This window comes from Aspergillus pseudodeflectus (assembly GCF_044049435.1).
Source record: "Aspergillus pseudodeflectus strain CBS 756.74 chromosome Unknown BJX68scaffold_54, whole genome shotgun sequence".
Taxonomy (NCBI): domain Eukaryota; kingdom Fungi; phylum Ascomycota; class Eurotiomycetes; order Eurotiales; family Aspergillaceae; genus Aspergillus; species Aspergillus pseudodeflectus.
Window position 1 is genome coordinate 21,705 of NW_027263830.1, and position 20,614 is coordinate 42,318.

At 51.9% G+C, this 20,614-nt stretch overlaps 7 protein-coding genes across 7 annotated transcripts; 3 read left to right on the plus strand and 4 right to left on the minus strand.

Moving 5' to 3' along the window:
• Window positions 1–332: 332 nt before the first annotated feature.
• On the plus strand, window positions 333–2,148 carry BJX68DRAFT_270877 (uncharacterized protein; the record flags this gene model as incomplete). Its single annotated transcript, XM_071046802.1, has 5 exons — window positions 333–686; window positions 782–857; window positions 908–1,094; window positions 1,459–1,822; window positions 1,879–2,148. 5 exons carry the CDS (start codon window positions 333–335, stop codon window positions 2,146–2,148), a joined length of 1,251 nt encoding a protein of 416 aa, XP_070894804.1.
• Window positions 2,149–2,335: 187 nt separating this feature from the next.
• Window positions 2,336–2,779, minus strand: BJX68DRAFT_270878 (uncharacterized protein; the record flags this gene model as incomplete). The annotated part of the gene is made up of 1 exon (XM_071046803.1): window positions 2,336–2,779. The coding sequence occupies one exon, from the start codon at window positions 2,777–2,779 to the stop codon at window positions 2,336–2,338; it is 444 nt and encodes a 147-aa protein (XP_070894805.1).
• Window positions 2,780–4,159: 1,380 nt separating this feature from the next.
• On the minus strand, window positions 4,160–5,671 carry BJX68DRAFT_270879 (alpha/beta hydrolase; the record flags this gene model as incomplete). The annotated part of the gene is made up of 1 exon (XM_071046804.1): window positions 4,160–5,671. One exon carries the CDS (start codon window positions 5,669–5,671, stop codon window positions 4,160–4,162), a length of 1,512 nt encoding a protein of 503 aa, XP_070894806.1.
• A 1,385-nt stretch (window positions 5,672–7,056) lies between these two features.
• Window positions 7,057–7,863, plus strand: BJX68DRAFT_270880 (uncharacterized protein; the record flags this gene model as incomplete). The annotated part of the gene is made up of 1 exon (XM_071046805.1): window positions 7,057–7,863. The coding sequence occupies one exon, from the start codon at window positions 7,057–7,059 to the stop codon at window positions 7,861–7,863; it is 807 nt and encodes a 268-aa protein (XP_070894807.1).
• Window positions 7,864–8,348: 485 nt separating this feature from the next.
• Window positions 8,349–12,608, minus strand: BJX68DRAFT_270881 (uncharacterized protein; the record flags this gene model as incomplete). The annotated part of the gene is made up of 3 exons (XM_071046806.1): window positions 8,349–9,830; window positions 9,892–12,240; window positions 12,312–12,608. 3 exons carry the CDS (start codon window positions 12,606–12,608, stop codon window positions 8,349–8,351), a joined length of 4,128 nt encoding a protein of 1,375 aa, XP_070894808.1.
• A 3,325-nt stretch (window positions 12,609–15,933) lies between these two features.
• Window positions 15,934–16,927, minus strand: BJX68DRAFT_245002 (nuclear transport factor 2 family protein). Its single transcript, XM_071041425.1, has one exon. The coding sequence runs from the start codon at window positions 16,844–16,846 to the stop codon at window positions 16,361–16,363; it is 486 nt and encodes a 161-aa protein (XP_070894809.1). The 5' UTR covers window positions 16,847–16,927; the 3' UTR covers window positions 15,934–16,360.
• A 2,171-nt stretch (window positions 16,928–19,098) lies between these two features.
• BJX68DRAFT_270883 (uncharacterized protein) lies at window positions 19,099–20,608 on the plus strand (the record flags this gene model as incomplete). The annotated part of the gene is made up of 4 exons (XM_071046807.1): window positions 19,099–19,263; window positions 19,330–19,434; window positions 19,508–19,884; window positions 19,981–20,608. 4 exons carry the CDS (start codon window positions 19,099–19,101, stop codon window positions 20,606–20,608), a joined length of 1,275 nt encoding a protein of 424 aa, XP_070894810.1.
• Window positions 20,609–20,614: the final 6 nt, after the last annotated feature.

The following is a 20,614-nucleotide window of genomic DNA, read 5'->3' on the forward strand; positions in this document are numbered from 1 at the left end:
GGGGAATGAGTAGGTGGGAGAATGCGGTGAGAATGAATTTGGTGCATCGTGGAGGCGGAGTGACCTTTTGCTTTTAGGAGGTCGGGGCTTAGGTGTCCGAAGCACTGCCTTGGTGGTGAGAAGTACAAATGAGTGGGTAGGACAGGCAGGTCTGACGTCGGGGAGACTCGTCGAGCGCTCTTCCTCTTATAAGAAGGCGAAGAAAAGATGCCACTCCTAGACTCGGTGCACTTCAACTCACTGTGTCTTTACCCGTCCCTAACAACGTTTCTTACAACTCAGTTCGTCCTGAGAGCCCTGGTAATGCTGCGTGCGCTCCAGAGACGGTCACCATGTTTTCACCCATCCTTGGTCACGCTGATTATAGTCTGGTGCGTCCTGACAGCCCGGAACATATCACAGGCGATCCAGAAACAGTTACACTTGACCATGGGATACAGCAACAGCCTTCCGCCACCTCGCACAACGAGGTTCCTGCCCTTACTCCAGCTGCATGGGGGACTGGATGGCAGTGCCCTGCAATGATGGTCGGCTTCATGATCTGTGGTGCATTGCTAGCCCACGGGCACCACTTATACTACACCACACTTGACTGCACGCGCTTGACATCGATTGAACAACAAACATGGGCTACTCGAATTGGAACCGGGCTTGCCTTCCTTTCTCGCGCTTTTCTTGTGGCAGCTGTGGGTATTACCGCGGCGCAAGAGACCTGGAGCACACTCTGTAACAAAAGTATAAGGCTATATGGGATTAACAGCATGTTTAATGTGCTGAACAGTCCTATGGCGTTCTTGTCGTGGGGTCTCTGACGCCACGCGAAGACCTTGACGGTGCTGGCAACCTTCTCGTGGTGCGTACGCTGCTCTAATTCCTTTACTCTATGGTGCAATTTCTCACCGTCTAGCCATGCTCATCCCGATCACAGCAGTCATCACCCCCGCCGCCATATCTGTTGACCTTTTGATAATGTCAAACCGAACCTTCATGCCGGTTCCAACTGTGGATTTCGCTGCAAATACCACCTGGGATTCTTGGTCGACACACTTCGGCGCTGGATTGATTGAAGCACCATCCTCAGAGATCAGCCGTCTGTTCGTAGCCACTTCGGCGTCAATCAACGTGATCCCGTCTCTGCTCCCCCGGTGGCCAACTCGACGGATGCACTTGATTTCTGGGGATCTTCGTACAAATGCGAGAGGTTTAGTGATGCTGTCGCTTTTGATCCTTTGCTACAGGATATCTGGAACTCGGAGATTCGCAACCACCAAACTCGGCAACACGGCGATGTTTACATAGGATCTCGACCTTCGCAACCCAACAATACAAGTTTTGTGTACACAACTGGGTCAAACCCATTGTGGAGTACTGAGAATGCAACCCACCCAACCGAACTCGTCTGCCAGCTCTGGAACACGTCATACGTGGTCAGTCTGAAGTTCATTGACAGCATCCAAGTTTTGACTCCTATGTCTATACCGCCTTTGCAAACTGGAACAGGGAGGACGAGCAACTATCTCTTTATACCTCTTACAGCAAGCTTTCAGGGGCGAACGCTGGTTTCTACGTTCTGCATTTGCTGTTCGGAGACATGCTGCACCGGCAGCTCAGGACTGGCGCATCAGGTAGCTTTAGTGAAATGCTACCCGACCATTCTCGACCAGGCATGTCGATTACGCAGACAGGACTGTTTGCATGTCCCGACTTGTGGAATAGCTCCGCGTACGAAACAGCTCAAGTGACTACCGGAGACACAACAAGTTACTGCAACAAGACGTTGACTCGCGCAATCGAGGACGTCTCGCATAATTTCACATACAGCGTGCTCAGCCTCAACTCTGCCTGTACTCTGATAACGTGACTTCTTCGTTTCCGCAGAACTTCTACAGCTACAACCAGAGGAACTTACTGGCTGCCTACATCACTTCAGTTGGGGTAACAGCTGCCTGTGTCGCTGTTGGATTCCTGGCTATGCACCGTAACGGTGTCTCGCAGGATACACTATTCTCTACAGTCCTACTGACAACGCGAAACCCCGAGTTGGATGACTTGGCCATTGGCCACTGTCTCGGGTCGGATAAGATTAGTGATGCGATTGGCGAGGTGAAGTTGCGGTTTGGGCAGATTGAGGGCGATCGAGAGTATTGACATGCGGCGTTTGGAACCAAGGCTTCTATTTCTCCGATAGTCAAGGGGAGGGAGTATTACTAGCCATGGAACGAGCCTTGTAATGATGGTACTAGGAATTCTGCGGGATGTGTTCCGCAGAAGGTACCAGCAAAGAAGTAGTGAGAAGAGTAGTTCATACCATTTACATGCATACTGGGCGCTACCTTTACTTCCTTGGTCTACACGCTTTCCTGTACATGGCTTCGACATCCAGGGGAGCCCCATTACTATCCGGCTTCTCCCATTCCTCTAGGACACTGACCAACAACTCCAACGGGCCCATAAAAACCCCAAAGCCGTTATACTGATTACTAATCTGGTAATCATTCTGCACAGCCCTGTCCAGAGTCGCGTCTTGGGGCATTATGGACACAAACGCGTAGTTGAGGCCCTCTTTGGGTACTGTCTTGTAGTCTTTCGCGATCCAACAGGGCTCCTCCTTTCCATCTATGCCCATCTCTTCGACACGTCGCAACAGATCCTCGAGGATTTCGGTTCGGCCTCGCTCTCTCGCCTCGTGGACCAAAAGCCAGTGTGGCGTGGGGTTGATCTCCTTATATGTCGACTGGAAACCTGCTACAATACACCCCCGTGCAGCCTGCGACTTCATCTCTGGCCTCCGCCTCGCAAGCTCTTGATGGGTAGACTGCTAGGCGAAATGTGGATACATGATTAGATACGGCAAGTTCTCCTCACTTGTCTCTTTCATGATATGCGAAAGCTCATTGTTCATGATATACCGCGAAGGGATGGCCTGCCGGATCGGCGACCCCCACTGGTCTACAGCGGTATCGCCTTGGGAATTCTGCCCAGACGGAAGTCTCACTATTTCGCAAACATGGTGTCGTGGTAGATTCCGCGGATGATGCACTCGATCTCGTAACTGATCACGTTGTGGCATCCCGGACTCGCACGTAGCGGTCTATATTCCCCATGTATGCTGTAGTGAAGCAAGAGGTCCTTGTGGACGCCCGCGGGGAGCTTCTCCAGCAGGGGCGAGTGGAGGAACTTGAGGGCCTTCTCGTGGCCTTCCCTTGTTCGGGTATCGGGTGGGAATTTGTATGGTAGTAATGGAGGTCTTTGCAGTTTAGATTCGTGGACACGGTGCTTGGAAATACTATCGTCGCCATCTCTCCGGCTGGCAACCTGGGAGAGGGAGCACCGGGATTTAGGCAATCAGCGGTGATGGAGAGAACAGGCAAACCATGTAGGCGTGATTCTGCAACGAGGACGCATTGTTGCCGAGTGCTGGTGCGAAGTCTCCTGAGGTTTGTGGTCCGTTGCCGAAGAGTCATTAGGAGGTGTGGAATTTCTTCATGTGGGCTAGGATGGCCACTCTATTTGACAGTCGATGCTAATCGGTATCTAGAACGACCACTGAGTCGCACATTAAGCCCGTAATTTAACTACTTTCCTTGGCTGGAAGCAGCTGCCGTCGATACTGCTCTGCCTGTCTAACGACTGGGCATTCCGCAGCCATCAGGCCTGAACACATCGGACCCTTGCAGGACCTTGCATCGGTTTAGAAAGATACTAGAAATAATCTAACGATCTCGCGGACTTTGTCTATGGCGTTATATTGTCAAACAGGGATTATGGGGTCCAGGAGTCTAAACCCTGGGTCGTGAGCCGAGCTGGCAGTGAAAGCTTTCGGCGCAGATACACCACCTGCAGAACAAGCAGTTACTTATTTCCCTATTGGTTGCCCTCGGTTAAGACTGCGGTGGCGCTGGCAGATGTCAGACGACAAGCGCCATATGGTCTGCAGTTCGCGTTCTAAATTCTATACAGAGACCTAGATAGTCTTTGTACCCGCTGATGTGTATTTGCTGATAACCCTACAATACATATTGCACAGTGATATAATTACATAGAATCTGCAATAACGTGTCGCAACCCTGCCGGTGTGCCGCATCCCCTCCCTGAACTTTGACCCGACAAGTTGTGCTGCGCGGGTAGTTCCCCAAACCTCCCAACCACTTTTCCCCAATCACGAGTCGACAACGGTATTTTGCATCGGCAAAGTCCCATTGACCAGAAAGGCATCTATGAGAGCGCTTGCTTCCCCACCTAGCGAATAACTTGTATGCCCGTTTCCATTTCTAGTCAGTAGCACACCCGTCGGGATCTGGGCGAGGAAGCTCTGCGCCCACACATAGCTGGTTTCAGGGTCATGGTACGAGTTTACCAGTAGAATCGGTGGAGCTTTAGCCATGGCCGTTTGGTTCAGCCTGTGCGGTGGGCTTGCTAGCGGCGCGGGCCAGCCAATGCACTGGACCTGATACCGGTAGGACTGCGTTGCGCCCTGGGTGTGGGGGGCGAGGTAGCGACCTAGTTGGGACTTGTAGAGGATGTCTGAAAGGGATGCGGAATCATGCCGCCAGCCAAGGCACCCGATGGCGAGGTCTGGGTATAGAGAGTCATCTTCGGCGGTTGCGAGACGGGTTGCAAGGCCGGTTGCGTCGCCAGCTATGGTCGAGTTGAGGTATTGGGCCAGGATTGGCCAGTTCTGTGGTTCGTTGCTGAGAAGTCCCTGAGTGTTGAAGCGGATAGCTTCGCCGGTTACAGGGCTGCGGCAGGTTGTAATGTTGCCCACCGTGCAGCCGGGGGCCTCTATGGGAGAATCATCAGCTGCTGCAACCAAGTCATCGAAGATTCGAGGCAGGTTCTGGCCCTTGAAGGCGCATTCGTCGTCCGAGGCAGTTGTATTGCACCACGTAAAAAACTGGTTCAGGGTGTCCTCATAGGTCGAGACTTCGGTTTGTAGGATCACTGTTTCCGGCTGCGAGTGATCCAGGTTGCCATCGAGGACCATGCGCCCAACGTGCTCAGGATATAGCTCTGCATAGGCACCACCTAGTTGGGTTCCATATGAGAGTCCAATCCAGTTAAGCCTTTCCGCACCAAGCGCAATTCGAAGAGCTTCGAGATCTCGCGCGGCTTGGGTAGTATCCACGTGATAGAACAGCTCCCCGGTCAGATTCCGACAACTCTCGCCAAAAGCGTGATTCTTTGCAACCAGGGCCTGGAATTCCTGTTCTGTTGTTGGGAAGAGTGTAACATTCTTATTAAACAGGTGCGGATCGCACTTTATGCGGGTACTGAGGCCAATCCCTCTCGGGTCAAGTCCAATGACATCGTAATGATTCACAGTGCCGTTCGTGTAGGAGGGCATTCCAAGAGCCTGGCTAAGCGCCGAGGTTGAGCCAGGTCCACCCGGGCCCCCAGGGTTGTATATTATACTGCCTAGACGCTTTCCAGGGAGCGTCGCCCTATATCGTGCCATGCCCAGAGTAATCTTCGGCCCTTGTGGTTGGTTCCAGTTCAAGGGGACCTGAAGCTCCCCGCAGTCAAGGCCTGTCGCATTTCCCAGGTAGTCAACGTACTCCCCCAGCTCAGGTAGCGTAGCCAGCTTAGGAAAATTGTCAACGGTGCAGTTCTTCCAGGTGATGCAAGCCGCATGAGAGATCGAAACAAAGGAAAAGAATAAGAATGAGCGCATTTTGGCGGATGAGATGATAATCGAGAAGAATCGAAGCTTGATGGGCGGGACTTGAGCATTCTTAAGGCGAAGAAAAAAGCTGCCGAGCATCAGCTACACTAAAATCAGACAACATACCAAAGCGCCCGGGCAAAGAGCAAAAATAGAAAACATGTCTAGGAGTACGGGCTTAATCTGACAAGCGTGCGGCCGAGCTTGCCCAGCCATAGCACTTAGAAGCCAAGCCTGACTTGGCTTGTCCTCTTAGACAATCTGCGGCCGCATCGCTAACTTGAAGTAGGAAAATATACGGCTTCTTTGGGAGATGGGTACCTGTTCGCCCTTTGAATACTTCTAAGAATTACTAAAGGTTTACCTTTTCATAATTCTAGCGGTAGGATAATTTCATCCTCCGCAAGGTGTATCCTGCGGAGTAGCAGAAGAGCAGGGGATATACTCCTTCCTGATTAGCGAAATCCCGGTACTAGTGAGACTGGATACGCATTTTTCAGTAAAATACGGTTAAAAGATAGTAGGAATTGTTTAGGGACGATTAAATAAAGCGGCGGTTTAGACAGGTGCAATAACCTCCAGGAGGTCTGTCGCGCACACGTCCCACTTACCAAACCGGCGAGCAGGCCCTCAATTATTGAAACCTGTTTCTTAGGTACTATATATTATATTGCAATCGCACAAGCAGGGCATTGGGTTGGCAACCAGAACAGAGATAAGCCTTACGGGTTTTTGAGTACTGTGTTCAAGCCGCCACCCCCTGCGGCCGCTAGGGCAAGAGACGTTCAATGCGGGTTGCTGTAGGGGATGAGAGACTTGGGAGATAATAGATTATGTAGTACGCTCTATGATTGTAAATTGCCTGACTACAAACATTGGTGTCTCTTCGTTTGATAAGGGGCAAGGAGGAGCGTATTCCTCAGTTGGCTGATAATTAGAATATATAATTTACATTGGCTTATGCTGCTTGGAAACTTGGTTCTGCACCGTCCTCTCTGGACGGCAAAACGTTAATACGCTGGCGAAAGGCAAAGCGCATAGGAACTTATCACAATCATAGAAGACCGCGGGCTGCAACTCCTTGTCATACCTGGAACGCCAGCTCGTGGGTGGAGAGACGAAAAGCTAGCTATGGACCTTACTTTCGCCTCTGTAGACTCAGCGCCGAGCATCATCCACCGCAAGCTTGACTGAATTCGGACTACGACTCTGTCTAGCGCTGGCAACGTGCGACTTGAACAGGAACATGGATGTGGGCTAAAACAGACGTACTGTAATAAAACTCCGACTAGCGGTCTAGAATTGGCTTTCACGGATGCGCGATACTGCCAAGCTTGAAGAAGAAAAGTATTGGCAAGTTTATCCCCGTGTTGTCAAAGCAACGCTGTTAATTCATGTTCTTACCCACCCCAGCTAAGTATTATCTGACTATCCTCTTAGCGTGCCATGTCAACGAGCTCAACCTCCAATCCCGGGGCTCAGATCTTCACGCTTCCCCCGCTTTATCCGTCCCTCTATTCCTACCTGTGCCTCCACTGGTGATACACATCCCAATTTTTCCCCGCTTACTCACCCGTCTCCGTCGGAAAATCTATAAATACATCCTCTTTCTCTCCAACTCCATCCAGATATCCCTCTCCTACAACCGCGGTTGCTGTCTCTTCTCATTTGCACAGAACCGCCCGCTTTACTGCACCGCAATCTTGCGCACGCGCGCGATCCGGGAGATTCACGATGAGGCGGCGTGGGTCCTCTATGGTGCGAATCGGTTCACGGTTGAGGAGCAGACACAGGGCCCACGGGATGCGAGGCGGGACCCGACGCTTCTCTCGTTTTTGAGCTGTATTAGCAGGTTAAATGCGGGATGTTTGAAGGAAGTGACGGTTACGTTTCCTGGTGTGCGAAGAACAGCAGAGGGGCGCCGGTTTGGGTTGTCCGAAGAGGGGCGGAGGATATTGGAACGGGTTAGGGAGTGTACGGGACTAGTCATGGTGGAGCTCCTTGCTTATGGGGATGGCGCGGGGGGTTTGGTGAGGGAGGAAGAATTAGGGAGTAGGAAGCGTTTGGTTAAGGAGGCGTTGACTAAGGTAGATGCGCAGCACGGAGGGTACCGTCACTCGACTGAATTCTGCTTAGGGCTGGTAGTGGATGTGCATAGCCTTCTGGTCGGTGGTCTGTGCAACGCCGGCTTGGATGAGTGATTATTAAATACTCTAAGTAATGTAGTGTATATTTACCCGTTGCTAATATTAGGAAACACTAACTATCATGCTCCGCCTGAATAAGATCTAGTCGCCAGGTTGATTCTACTTCCAGGAAAATTACCTTTCCCTATGATATTAAAGCTGGTCTAGCAGGATCTGAACTATTGTCTGTTATAAGGACACGTCTATCAGCAGCCCCTGATAGTGGAGACAGAAATGGCGGAGAATTGGCACTCCAATGCGCTATGCTGTGCATCCAGATCCAATTAAAGCTGTACCTGCGCTGGTTACAAGCTGACTGGGCGCGTTTTACGCCTGCAGTACCGCATGGATGTGTTATAAAATGCTTTAAAGAGATGATAGTGTTCTATTATTACTAGTGAAATTGGGAAATGTACACCATATTACCGCTATAAATACGTAGCTTCCGGGCCGACTAGCGGGCGGGAAGGAGTAGCAAGATCGATAACACATTAGTATGATCACTTTAGATAGTCTCGGATCAGCTTGTTTCTCCAGTGGTCCAAAGTGATGACTCTGTCCTTCCAGGGTACCCCCTTGCCAAGCTCCGCTCCAGTCCACTTGCGTATGGGAAAGTGTTCATGATCAGGCTGGCATACATGTCCAATCAACCCGTTTTCCACATTGTCTTTACATTGTGTCGTCAGAACCACCTTGATGCAGTCCATGCACCGCCACTGATCTCCATCCAAACGCGCACCACACTTGCACGAGCAAAACACCTCGTACCCACCACCACCACCCGGGGACCCGCTGCCCTCCGCCTTCATCATATACGTCGCAGCACGGGCATGGTTCTCGTCCCCAAACGGTGTCACCGCATACAGGATCTTCTCGTACGCGAGCATATCATTCGACGCGTCGCCGTCCGCCATCAACTCCACACCCATCTTCAGCGAATTGTGCGCCGCCTGGCGCGCCGCATCCTCATTCCCGCGGATCTTGTGGTACCGCGCGGCGAACAGCCGCAGCGGGAGTCGCATCTGGTCCTCGGAGACCTGCTCGGGGATGATATCAGTGATCTTGCGCAGCCAGACATCGGCGGTGGCCTCGTCGCGCGCCCGCTTGGCCTTGTCGAGGTAGATTGCGCCGAGCCGGTACCCGACGCGGAACAGGGCGTCTGGCATGTTCAGGCCGCTGTAGGGCACGTCCTCCTGGGCGGCGGCGAGGAGGAGACCCATTACCTGGTCCAGCGGGACTTGGGGTTTCGCAGAGAGGCCCACGGCGTAGGCGCGGCGGAAGTGGAAGCAGGCGCGGTGGTTGCGGGCCTTTGCGCTGATGTCGATTGCGTCGGGGTATATGTGATCGAGCATCGCGAAGTCCTCGGTGTTGACCACGTATTGCAGGATCATGCGATCGAACTTTTCATTTAGCGGGGTGTTCTCTAATGCAATGGCCATGTGAGTGAGGCGGCCGTCGGGGATAAGCTTCTGCAGTATATCTGCGATGGAGTTCCAGGCGTCTGCCTCGAAATAATATTCGATAATATAAAAGTAGGAAGGGAACTGGTCTGTGCCTTGTTCAGCAAACTTTGAGAACCATCTCATCGCCTTGTCGCGTTGCTGGTTAGTCCAGTACCAGACTCCAAGCCGGTAGACCATGTCGGCGAAATATAGCTTGTTCTGCTTCATCCACGGCGCATTGCCTTTGTAGTGGGAGATGAGGCGCTTGAGGATCTTCTTTGCCTCTGCATCAGCCCCAAGGGTGCCCGCCAGCAGGTAAGATGCGCGCCAGTTGTGCTCGTCACGTTCGAAGGCTTTGCGGCACCGTGCCTGGCACTCGGACGTTTCACCCAGTCCTATCAGCACAAACGCCATCTGACAGTCCCAAAGTGAGTCAGGCTTGTCGACTTGGAGATTCTCCAGGCACCAAGCCTCAACGTCTTTGATCTTGGATAGCGGAGGTGGTTTGCTCGCGTCCGTGGGCGGTGGGAGGAGTCCGAACTGGTTCGTGCGACGAATGTTAGTACCACAGCAAAGGTTGAACGAGGCTAGACTGACTGACCTTTAACATGAATCCTCCAACAATTCTAAATGCAGCCGAGGTATTTTCCGGGGTTGCCTCCATCCGGAAGCAATTTTCTGCCATTCGAACGATGGACGGCTCGACCAGCGTCTGCACGCTATTATTGCTCTCGCTGGCCAGTACCTCGCGGAGCCATTTTTCCTCCTTGTCACCATGTTTGACGAGCGCAGACGCCTCCTTCAGCCACCGGAAAACCACGTCAACCGCCTTTTGATCTAAAAACCACCCAGGAAACTGTGGAGTCCCTTCTTTTGCCCAGAACAGGTTGTCTATTGCCGGACCGCTGTGAAATAGCTGGACAAGGTCCCGCCCGGCCTTCGCCTTCAGGTCATGGTCAATAACTGTCAACTGGACGTCGGACATATGGTGGATTAGATTACGGGCGGCGTATCCTCTCAGTACTTTGAGCCTCTCGGTGCCATCGCTCGCCAGCACCTGCAGGCACGCCTTGGCTAGCTCGAAATTCGCCGTATTAGAATCCTCCAGGTAGACATTTTCCTTCCCTCCGTGTAGTTTAGCCTGGAAATGCTTCTCCAGCTCCAGTTTCTCAATCAGGGCCGGCGGGCACACGGTTTTGAAAAAGTGCCGGACAATATCGACCTCGCTGTCCTGGACGGCGTTCTTCTGGTTGTCCTTCTCGCGCATGGAAGACTTGTGCGCCGATCGCTCCCTGAGCTTGTCTGCGATCTGCTCTGAGCGGAACGCAACGTATCCGTCGTTGTCAACCTCGAAGAGGAGGAACTTTTGCGTGAGCCGCTCCTCGAGGGGCCGGAGGGAGGTGGCCGCCTTCTCAAACTGCAGCACCGCCTTCATCTTCTCGGCGGTCATACGCTCGCGCGCGGAGGTGATCCAGCGGATGACGGTGTTGATCTCCTTGAGTTCGCGGTCTGTGCTGTGCGTGTTGAGTTGCTGGATGTCCTTGTCGATGCGGTCCGTCAGACTGTCCTGGCGGCCGTCCAGGACGTCGAAGATCTCCCGGTCGTAGTCCAGGTTGCGGATTTCATTGAGGTAGTTGTTTATGAGGTAGTAGTTGCCCTTGGCGAGCAGCTTGCCGTGGATCTGCTTCCGGATGGCTGCAACATCGTCGTTGGCCATGCGATGGGCAGCGAGAAGGTCGATTTTGTCTAGCTGGCTGTCGATGTACTTGGACATATCCTCCGAGTTCGAGTTGATGGAGATGGTTGGGAACTCGAGCCCGGTTTTCCACATCTTGTCGACCGTCTCTCCCGTGGCTGAAAACAAGACGCGCACTGGCTTTTTCTTCTTCATCGCCAAGACCCTACGCAAGAACGCCACGAGGGCGTCATCGACAGTATTGTCGCTGCCTCCAATCTTGTTGATGACAATGAAAAAGGTAACATCTATCTTTTCCAGCTCGGCCTTGTTGTCCAGTAGGAGCCGCGGCAACAGCTCCTTCGGATCGATGGCCCCTTTACCGCATGTCGAGGCAGCCGCGCGCATGTACGAGGCATCGCTCTGCGCAAACTGCCAAATGATCGACTTGGCGAGCCCCTCGGGCCGCGAGTCCACTTTTTGGCTGTCAAGGAAGTACAGCGCGACGAGCCGTCTAGAGGAGGAAATACTCTCTTTGCTCGGGCTCTGGCTGCGCAGATGGTGGATAGCTGATGAAACCAGGAAGCTCTTCCCCGTTGCTTCGCCGCCAACAATGCCCAGGACGGGACTGTCGCCCTTGCCCAACCACGCTTTGAAGGAATTGTGCTCAAACAGCCATTGCCCGGTCCCGGGAACCCGCTGCTGGAGTATTCCCTGGTAGGTCGTGCGCCAGGTCGGGCTCGGCTCCCCTTTGGCTGAATCCCAGGCGGCTGACTTTTGGTCAAAGGCCAGGGTCTCGAGCACACGCGCCTTATCCTTTGTTTCCTGCTTAGTCAGTTGGCGGTCCTCGGCCTCATCCACCAGCATCTGGTTGTTCATCTTTGTATAGTGCTTCGTCTCCTGCGTGTTTCCGTATATCGTGGCCACCGCCTGCTTCGCTTCGTCCGAGGTGATCTGTTGCATCGCGTCCATCAAGTCCCTGAAGTCGTTCCGCGACAGGAAGCCAATCCTCATGACTGTTTTAGTCTTGAACCAGCGCGACGTTCGCAGTTCCACGGCCTTTTCGCAGATTTCCACAAAGTGGGTCAGTGCGCGACAGACGATGTTGCTCATTCGTTTGTTCATCCCGGTCCTCGCGTAGTCCTCCAGCCGGCCGAGGAATCCATTACATTCGTGAAAGAGTCCCTTGAGAGTATCATAGACACTCTGGTACTCCTGCCAGGCGCAGATAACCATGTTGATAGCGTTGAAGCACGGTGCGGCTGGTGCAAAGAACTTGATTGGATGAGCATTTGTCATTTTACCCTCCCATAACACGATAGACAATTATGGAAATGGAAGCCTACCTGGGATGCAACATCTGCGAGCAGTCCCCCGACCCGCTGGATAACGTCAACAGTCTTGGACAGAACGTCTCTGACTCGACCCATCCTCCCCGAGTCCCTGCGTCCTGAGCTCTGGATTCTGTCGAGGCAGGCGAGCACCCCCGGGCCTTTTAAGTCTGCATCATACTCTTGCCCGGGCAACTGCGACGCTACCTCCTGCACGCGCCGTTGCATGTCGATCCACGCCTTGACGACATCCGGGTCGAGTTCAACGCCCGGTCCGCTGGGGAGCTCGCTTGGTAAAGCGGTGACCTCCATGGTGTGTGCGTGCCGTTGTGCAGGCCGACTCAGGTTTGCGCAAGGAAGAGGAAGTGTTCAGGTAAACACGAAAAATTTTATTCGCGCGCGACGAGCCTTGCAAATAAAAACTGCGGAGAGCTTCAGCTGAGCTCCGATCCTTTTCCTTCCCGCTGGTCGGTGCCACGTTCTCCAATCCATGAGCCATGTCGTCCCCACATCTAATTTGCGATCGCTACCCGGATAATCGATCCCTTCACTGCCCAGCTCGGGATAGACGAGTATATGGTGATGCAGACAACAATCGCTGAGCATTGCTCGGGTGCCTTGGTCATTTTTATCGTGTGGCTCGGTTTTCGAACCCCAGATTGCCCGGGCTCTGGGACCACCTGCCTCGTGTATTCCCTGATTGATGACGCACGCCTCCCCGAGGCGCCTGGTTGATCTGCAGGGTGTCTCCACCGTTCACAGCCATCGCCCGCCAAAGGGGGCCCATTTATGCCCGATGTGTCCGAATCTACGAGGATGATTGGCTGGAGTTCCTGACGAACCCCGCTCAAGAGAGATGTCATCCTGCATTTCGCATTTCCAAGGAGGCCATGACCGTGCGAAGGAAAGGCCTGCAAGCTCAATGGTATGAAATGTTCGTCTTCCCGAATCATATGCCGTGTTCTTTCTCGGTCCTCTTTGTTTTCCATCTTCTACAATCCTGCCAGTGTGAGTAGGGACTGTTTTGAATGTAATTCTACCTAATGGAACTGGGAAAAAACTTTCGTGGGCAAATCTGTCGAGGCCCTCGTGAATTTATCTCGGTGTATCTCCTGGCACCTTACCCATGACGTGACGTTGCTCTGAGTACAGACGGGATGCTGTCTCCTGTAGAGCCAATTGTTCGCAAGGACATTATTTCCTTTTCTGGCAGTAAACGAGCCCTACTAATATTACATTGGACGATTGTAGGGCTTATTGATGTCGTTATAGAACCAGGCCAATGCCCTATGCCCGCTAATGCGTATTCTATTGCCTTACTCTTGCTCAATGATAAGTTTCTCCCGACACTCAGCAATTCATGGCCGTGTATCTGAGGCAACTGTGCCATCCAAGGCTCCTTCACCCTCGGATGCCTGAGAGATGTCCGCCAAGAATAAAGGAGATTGCCCTATCAAGCCTGTGTTGCGACAATCTTTCACACCGCATCAGTATTATTCGAGTTGAGAGTAGAAACAGCATGAACCAGACACAGTCCGGGGTGCCAATCAATCTCGCCCTTTCTCTTGATTGGAGCCCAGAGCTTTTCAATCAAAACGTTGTTAATATTCACAAGATGACGGAGTCAATCCAGGTATACCCCAGGGAACCCGTGAAACAGCTGCCCGACACCCGACCCTGCTTCCCTCGTGCCACGTAAATCATAGTAGTCGTTATGCGGCTTACGGCCTTCGTGGCCTGGTATGCTCGCCCTGGGTGTAACCCTCAATGGAGACACCTTCAATCCTTCAATGCATCCACGTCTGGTGAATGACGTTAGTACAATAACCAATTGGGTGGCCGAAGCATGAGGCTTACCTAGGGAGATGATCTTTAGCTTCTTATATTCCACCATGGCCGTTTTGGGTTAAAGACATTTATCGCGGCTTCCTCGGGAAATTTCGAACAGCGGCCCAGAATGGGCTCAAGCTCGCGAAAGCGAGGCGACCTTGCCAATGAAAATGCAGTATATCCAGTAGAAGGGTCAGGAATATTCGGATTGGCGCCAGCCACAAGAAGAATCTCGACAACTGGCAGGTTTAATCGCCAACATGCAACGAATAGAGGCGTGGATCCAAACCGGCCTCCACGTTTATCAACGCTGGCGTTTGAATCAAACTCGACAATTGCTTTAACAACTGATACTAGGCCAAAGGAGGCCGCATAATATAGTGGTTCTGTTGTTTCGATTTCGCTGCAAGGTACTTCTGGGATCAGAATCTGCACCCATAGACCAAAGTTGCTTCGAAAAGGTAGCATTTTAGTGTTGAAGAAACGGTCTACCAGCTCTCTGTCCTCCTCATTGAGCACACAAGAGGACCCGTGGACTGCCCAGAAGTCCGCTGCCTATCTCAAGAATGGGTTTATCTCAAGACGCTTCTGAAGCAAATCTGCGGAGCTGATGTACCCGCTCTGGAAGATTTTGAGGCATAAATACGTTAGACACTTTCGCATGATAATTCTGTCTGCGGTTGATGGATGGAGCGTGAAACGAGCAACTTTCGAGGACGTAATCCAATCCGAAGTCAGGAGCTCTTTGGCGGATACCTGATCCATTTCCAGAGTAATCAATCCTTTGCACATCGTAAGAATGATATCGGGGCTTGTCAGCATGCTTTCTTCATCAATTTCCGTGTCCGACTCCTCGACCACAACCACTTCGTTCAATTCACACAACTTTAGCGGCCTCTTTGCAAAGCTGACCCAAAGGAGCGCTTGTGAAACAAATTTGTGGTCGTCGCAGCACACCCTCTGATCCCGCTAGGGCCACCAACATTGGACCGCGGAAAGAGTAACATTGAACCCGTTGTCTCCCAGTGTCTTCTAAGGCTCTGAAACAGGCTGCCCACTGGACCATTATCTTATCTACAGGTTACGATAGCCGTCGCATGATCACTGCAACAGAGGCCATCTAATGTTTTCGTCGGATGCACCGATTCTCAATGTCGTCCCAGGACTTCATAACATATATGATGTATTCACCACATTTATTGATCGCTTAACATTCTTCCATGCGACCATTGTATTGTCGGGTCACAGCATGAGCTGTGGCCTGATGCTTATTTCTAGCTATTAATCCCATCACTCTACAAGACATGCAACTTTTCTCGCTCAATTTCAAGGACATAGAATCATGCAAATATTTTGGACTGTATTTTCACTCAGCTTGTGTAAGCAAGTAGATATGGTCCTTCTTTACGTTCTCAAATAAACGCCATGAATATTTCTTCTATCGAGGCATATTAGAGCCATGGAAGCCATGATGTCAGTACTACCGTTCTTATCATGTCCCATGAAGTATGGGTGCAGTGACAGCCGTCCATAGTGGGTCCGCACCATACTTTTGAGATCTAGAATGCTCCCGAGTCTAATTGAACGAAACCCGCCATGTCTGATAGCTTGATAGATCCATTCTTGTTGTTCCCCGCCAGTAGTTCCCTCCTCTTCCAGAGAGCTACGATCCTAGGGCAGCAGTTACCTGCCGAGCTATCTGGTAGATCTTCTGACCCTTTGGTAACCTCAATTCAAGCTCAGCTGCTATGACAGGACTTTTATGATATTCATGATTCGCCTAGAACTCCCGATGGTAGTAGGAAGTGGCTTAACCCGGGATCACAGATTGACAGGGCTAAAGGCTACTTCGTAGCCTGGAGACTGGCTGCCCAAGTTGGGAACAATGTATGCGCTCAGCTGGGGCATTTATATACCACTCTCACCCTTGACCAATGTCACAGGGAAAACTTGAATATGAGAAGAGGCCGGGCTTCATTGCGAAGCTTCACAAAGATTCCTCAACAAACCGCTGGTGGCTTCTTTTAGGGCTCAGTGCATCACTGATTGTTTAGATATCGCAATAAAATTCCAGAAAGAAAAACAAGCACAATAGTATCGAAATGCATGCATGAACGGCCGAACATCTAAGACAGTCTAACATGTGCTTTTATTACATCACACGATCTGCAGCCCGGTTGGATCTAAGCTGGAGCACGGACAGTACATTGAGTATGCTCATGTCTCGGCCAAATCTAACCGCTAAGAACACTCCAAGCTCCCTCTGCCCAATTCGACTTGAGTACAAATATCTGGATTCGCCAAAACTCCCCTTGACCAACTTCCTCATCCCTCACAAACTCAACCCCAATCACGTTCCCCAGCAATATCGATTCCTTCCCGGGCCCCGCCATCCCTTCCCCAGGTCGATAATGCTGGCTCAACATAGTCGCAGTTGCCTGCGCGGTTTTGCCATCTTCGCTGATGTTGATGCGCAGATTCGTCGCGTGGTGCGTGGTGTCGTGCTTTCCGATTAGCGAGAAGCGCAGGGCGAGGATATCTGAAATTCCCGAGGTGGTGTCGCCGTTGATAGTCAACGACGCGGTGGGAGTGAGGGACGAGGTAAAGAGGGTTTCGTCCGCCGTGTCCAGTGCAATGAGGAAGCGGGAGAGGGCATCGGTGATGGCTTCGCGGCCAGTGAGAGGGGGGTTGAGTCGGGCGGGGAGAGATGGGATGGACATTTCGATGAAAGTAGTCTTGTTATTGGTCGTAGTAGTGCAGAGCTGAGGTGAGGAATTGCTTTGAGAAGGCTGTGCTTGAAGCTGAAGATGGTGCAATAAAGATCAAGATATGATGGTATTTATATACTCTCTTCAAGGGCATTGTTGATTTCTAAGTTGATAATTTGTAAGCCCTGTGAGCTCCGTTTGGGGGCCAAAAGCCAGGAGCTAGTGTAGTTGACGGTGAGTTGGAGGAAAGTCGCCAGTGCTTTGGCGGACTTAGAGGGCTATCTCCGGTCTTAGGGTTCTCGGTTGCGGCATTCATATGCTTATCCTGTTGAAAGAGTCCTGCGCCCATTGGATTAGGTGTTTGTTGGAACTGAACGCCTCTCAGGCAATCTTGCTAACGTTGGATCCCTCAGGCGCAACATACTGCCCCACGACGAGGTATAAGTCAGAAGCCGTTGAACATCTCTTATTTCTACTGTTTCCACCTTGGACTACTCGACTGGAATAATTTCAAAGTGCGTATGCGCGTAGAGGCGGCAGAACTGAATTATTAAGCGGCTCCACTCACTTCTGCTTAGAAATGTCAGTATCGTCAACCATCGTCAAGCTTCGCTCCAAAAATCAAAAGCGTAATTTCCCTGTCGAGAATTGGTTCTGTTGCTCCCTTGTAGACTACCAGCATATTTCTTGTCGTACTGTGAGCCTCAAATGGTGGTGCAGGATTTTCCGTGATGGCGGTGCCGACATATATCTGTCCACTCAGATGGCGCACCAAGACTGCACGAAGCCGGTGGATATATTCAAATGCCCACGTAATAGATTATCCCCGTAAAATCTGCTATAGCTTGTAGTATTTTACTAGTCAAGACCTCGATCCATCAATTTACGGGACCGTGGAATGCCTGTCCTCCTTCCAAGAGTCGATCGAGGTCTTGTATGGACAGGAGCGACTACGGTTTCGCAATAACCCATGGTCTACGCTTGAGAGAGAATAAATCGCAATTACTATAACCGCCTATGAAGTTAGCGCTACACCTTGCGTGCTTGGAAGTAGGAGGCGACTAGGTATCAAGGAGGAGCGAACTGAGCAGAGAAAACCGTCAGCCTGTAGCGACAGTTGGTTTGAAGAGCAAGACCCTCTCCTAACAATTAGTTTCTTAAGATGGGCAATTGAACAACGGTAACCAGAAAGAAAAGACATGCAACTTAATGTATACTCTCTTTGTCCCGGGTCTTTTTGGTCCACAGCTCTGAGCTTACTCTGGGGTAAATGTTCACCTTACACGATCTTCGGATCCCTGTGAGGATCGACATCCACGACGTGGCTTTTGTGAACGAAGCGAGCCTTATGGGCGTTCTAGTACACGCTCAGACGAGGGGTGAATCTTGTCTTGGTGATACGACGTCGGAGGCACTATACCACCTTTAGGTGTTTCGGAGAGGGGGGGTGGCGTCTTGATGAGCAGAAAGAAAAAGAAAGTAGAGATGGTGGTTACGTTCCGCCAGAGAGAGCCTCACAATGAAGAAGTTCTTACCTAATGCTACGCCGGACAAGAAAAACCAACCCTACCCTTAGTAGGTAAGCTATTGCATCCCAAGTCGTGCATCCCAAGTCGTGCAATAAGGGATCAGCCTCCCCCGGTGGTTCCGGCACGACTCCCATCTAGCGAGTTAGCAGCACCCGAGCCGCGCGCTGGTACGTGAGCAGTATGGTGGTAAGGTACTTGCAAATGTGCTATATGCCTTGTTCAGCCTATATCCAGGGTGTCTGTTCCTGCTACTATTCTTGGTTACGATATTATGTAGAATTGCATGACACTGATACCGTCTAGTCCACAGGAAGCTTGCGCAGTCAGTAAACACAGCCATCCAATTAGTGTCGGGGAGACGAGGAAGAGAGGTGGAGGGACCGAGTATAAAAAGCAAATGTAACAATTTCAAAACGGACTAGAAACGTCTCACCCACCCACCATTATCGGGCAAATAAAACTGAACTCTCATCCTCACCATCAGCACTAATCATGATGGTAAGCACTAGGCCTGTATGGCACATACGGAGTAGAGTATGCGCAAACCACAGCGCCGCGTATTGCACAGTATGATCGAGCTGGTCAATCGCCAGCCCTGCTCTGAATCTTTGTGAGCCCAACACCCCGCCGCCCCTCCGAGTCCGGAGAGCGATCGCTGCAGATTATTCTTTGCGGGAGATTGTTCGCCAGCGTACCCGACAACATTCGCCTCATACCGAGTCGGAGATAGACAGCATGGGGTGGAAAATCGCATCTGATAACCATATGGGCATAGGCTTCATGACGACGATCATGGTTCTCCTCGTCATCGACCTGTTCTGCGTGCTTATCCGGCTGTACGCTCGCTTCTTGCAAAAGAGTCTGCCCGGCCTGAGCGACTACATGCTCATTTGTGGTTTTGTGAGTCGCCCTTCTCCTCGTTTACGTGCGGTTTCTTTGAACAGTTCTGACTTGGTCTGTCTACAGGCCATGACCAACGGGTCGGCGGTCATTATGTGGGCGACGTACGCGCACGGCTTTGGCCTCGACCAAAGCCGCTTCAGGCTGGAGGATGCCGAAATGTTATGGAAGGTCAGTTGACCGCCAACCTCATAATTATTTGCATTGACTTTGTATCCATTATTCAGATAATAACACTCATTAGCTCATGGCCCCCGGCTCGATTGTCTGGATGGGCTCAACAACCGCAATCCGCGTCTCAATGACCCTCTTCTACCGCAACCTCTTCCACCCAGTCAAAACTTTCATGCGTGTCTCTGCGGCCATAATCGCACTCAATGCCGGCGCATATCTCGCCGTCATCATCGCATCCCTGGTGATCTGCCGCCCGATGCACTACGCCGCCTTCTCCGAGGGACCGGGCGACTGCGGCGATATACGGAGTTTCCAGACCTACAGCTCTACTGCTGCGATTGTGCTTGATGTGATTACCGTTGCGTTGCCGATGCCGCTCGTCTGGAAGTTGGCGACGAGCCGACGGAGGAAGTGGGGGCTGAGTTTTATTTTTGGGTTGGGGGTTCTGTACGTCCGTCCGCACCATCTTGACTTGCCCTACCCCTCTCTCTGCCATCACGATAAGAGGATTGAGATTTACTAACCCCAGTACGGCATGTTTAGCATCTGCATCGTCACAATCCTCCGCCTGATCATCTCCTACCACTACAAAACCAACAACCTGACGATCCAAACCGCCCTCTCAATGTTCCTCTCGGTCCTTGAGCCGACGATGGGGATTATCATCGCGTGCATGCCCTTCTTCCCGGTGTTCATTGCGCGCGTGCGGCAAGCGTACCGGTCTAGCTTTCTGAGCCTAGATAGGCTGAGTTGGAGTCGTAGCCGAGGCTGTCGTGCTGCGGAAAGTTGCGCGGAAGAGAGCATTGAGAATGGCAACAGCAATAGCCATAGCGTTAATGATGGGTATACTGCGGCTATCGTGGCTGACCCCCTGGCTCGCCCGCGGTATCCGTCCTCGGTTCGATCAAGCGCGCCGCTCAGCGGTGGGTATGGGAAGAATCCGAACCTGCATCAGCACGAGATTCCGGGGTCGGCATCGGCATACCGTCTGGACACGCTCTCAGTCACGAAGTATGGCTCGGCGCTGGGAATCGACGTCGATGTCGTGGGTCAGCGCGATGGGACCGCGGCTTCGCCACCTGCGAGGGTTGCGGAGGAGGGGAGGATCTATATCACCCGGGATTTTGAAATTCAGTCGTATGTTCCCAAGTGTAATCGAGGTTGCGAGTGAGCAATC

Coding starts and splice junctions, on each gene's coding strand:
- BJX68DRAFT_245002 (XM_071041425.1), bottom strand. CDS start 16,846: ATGTCCATCCCATCTCTCCCCGCCCGACTCAACCCCCCTCTCACTGGC.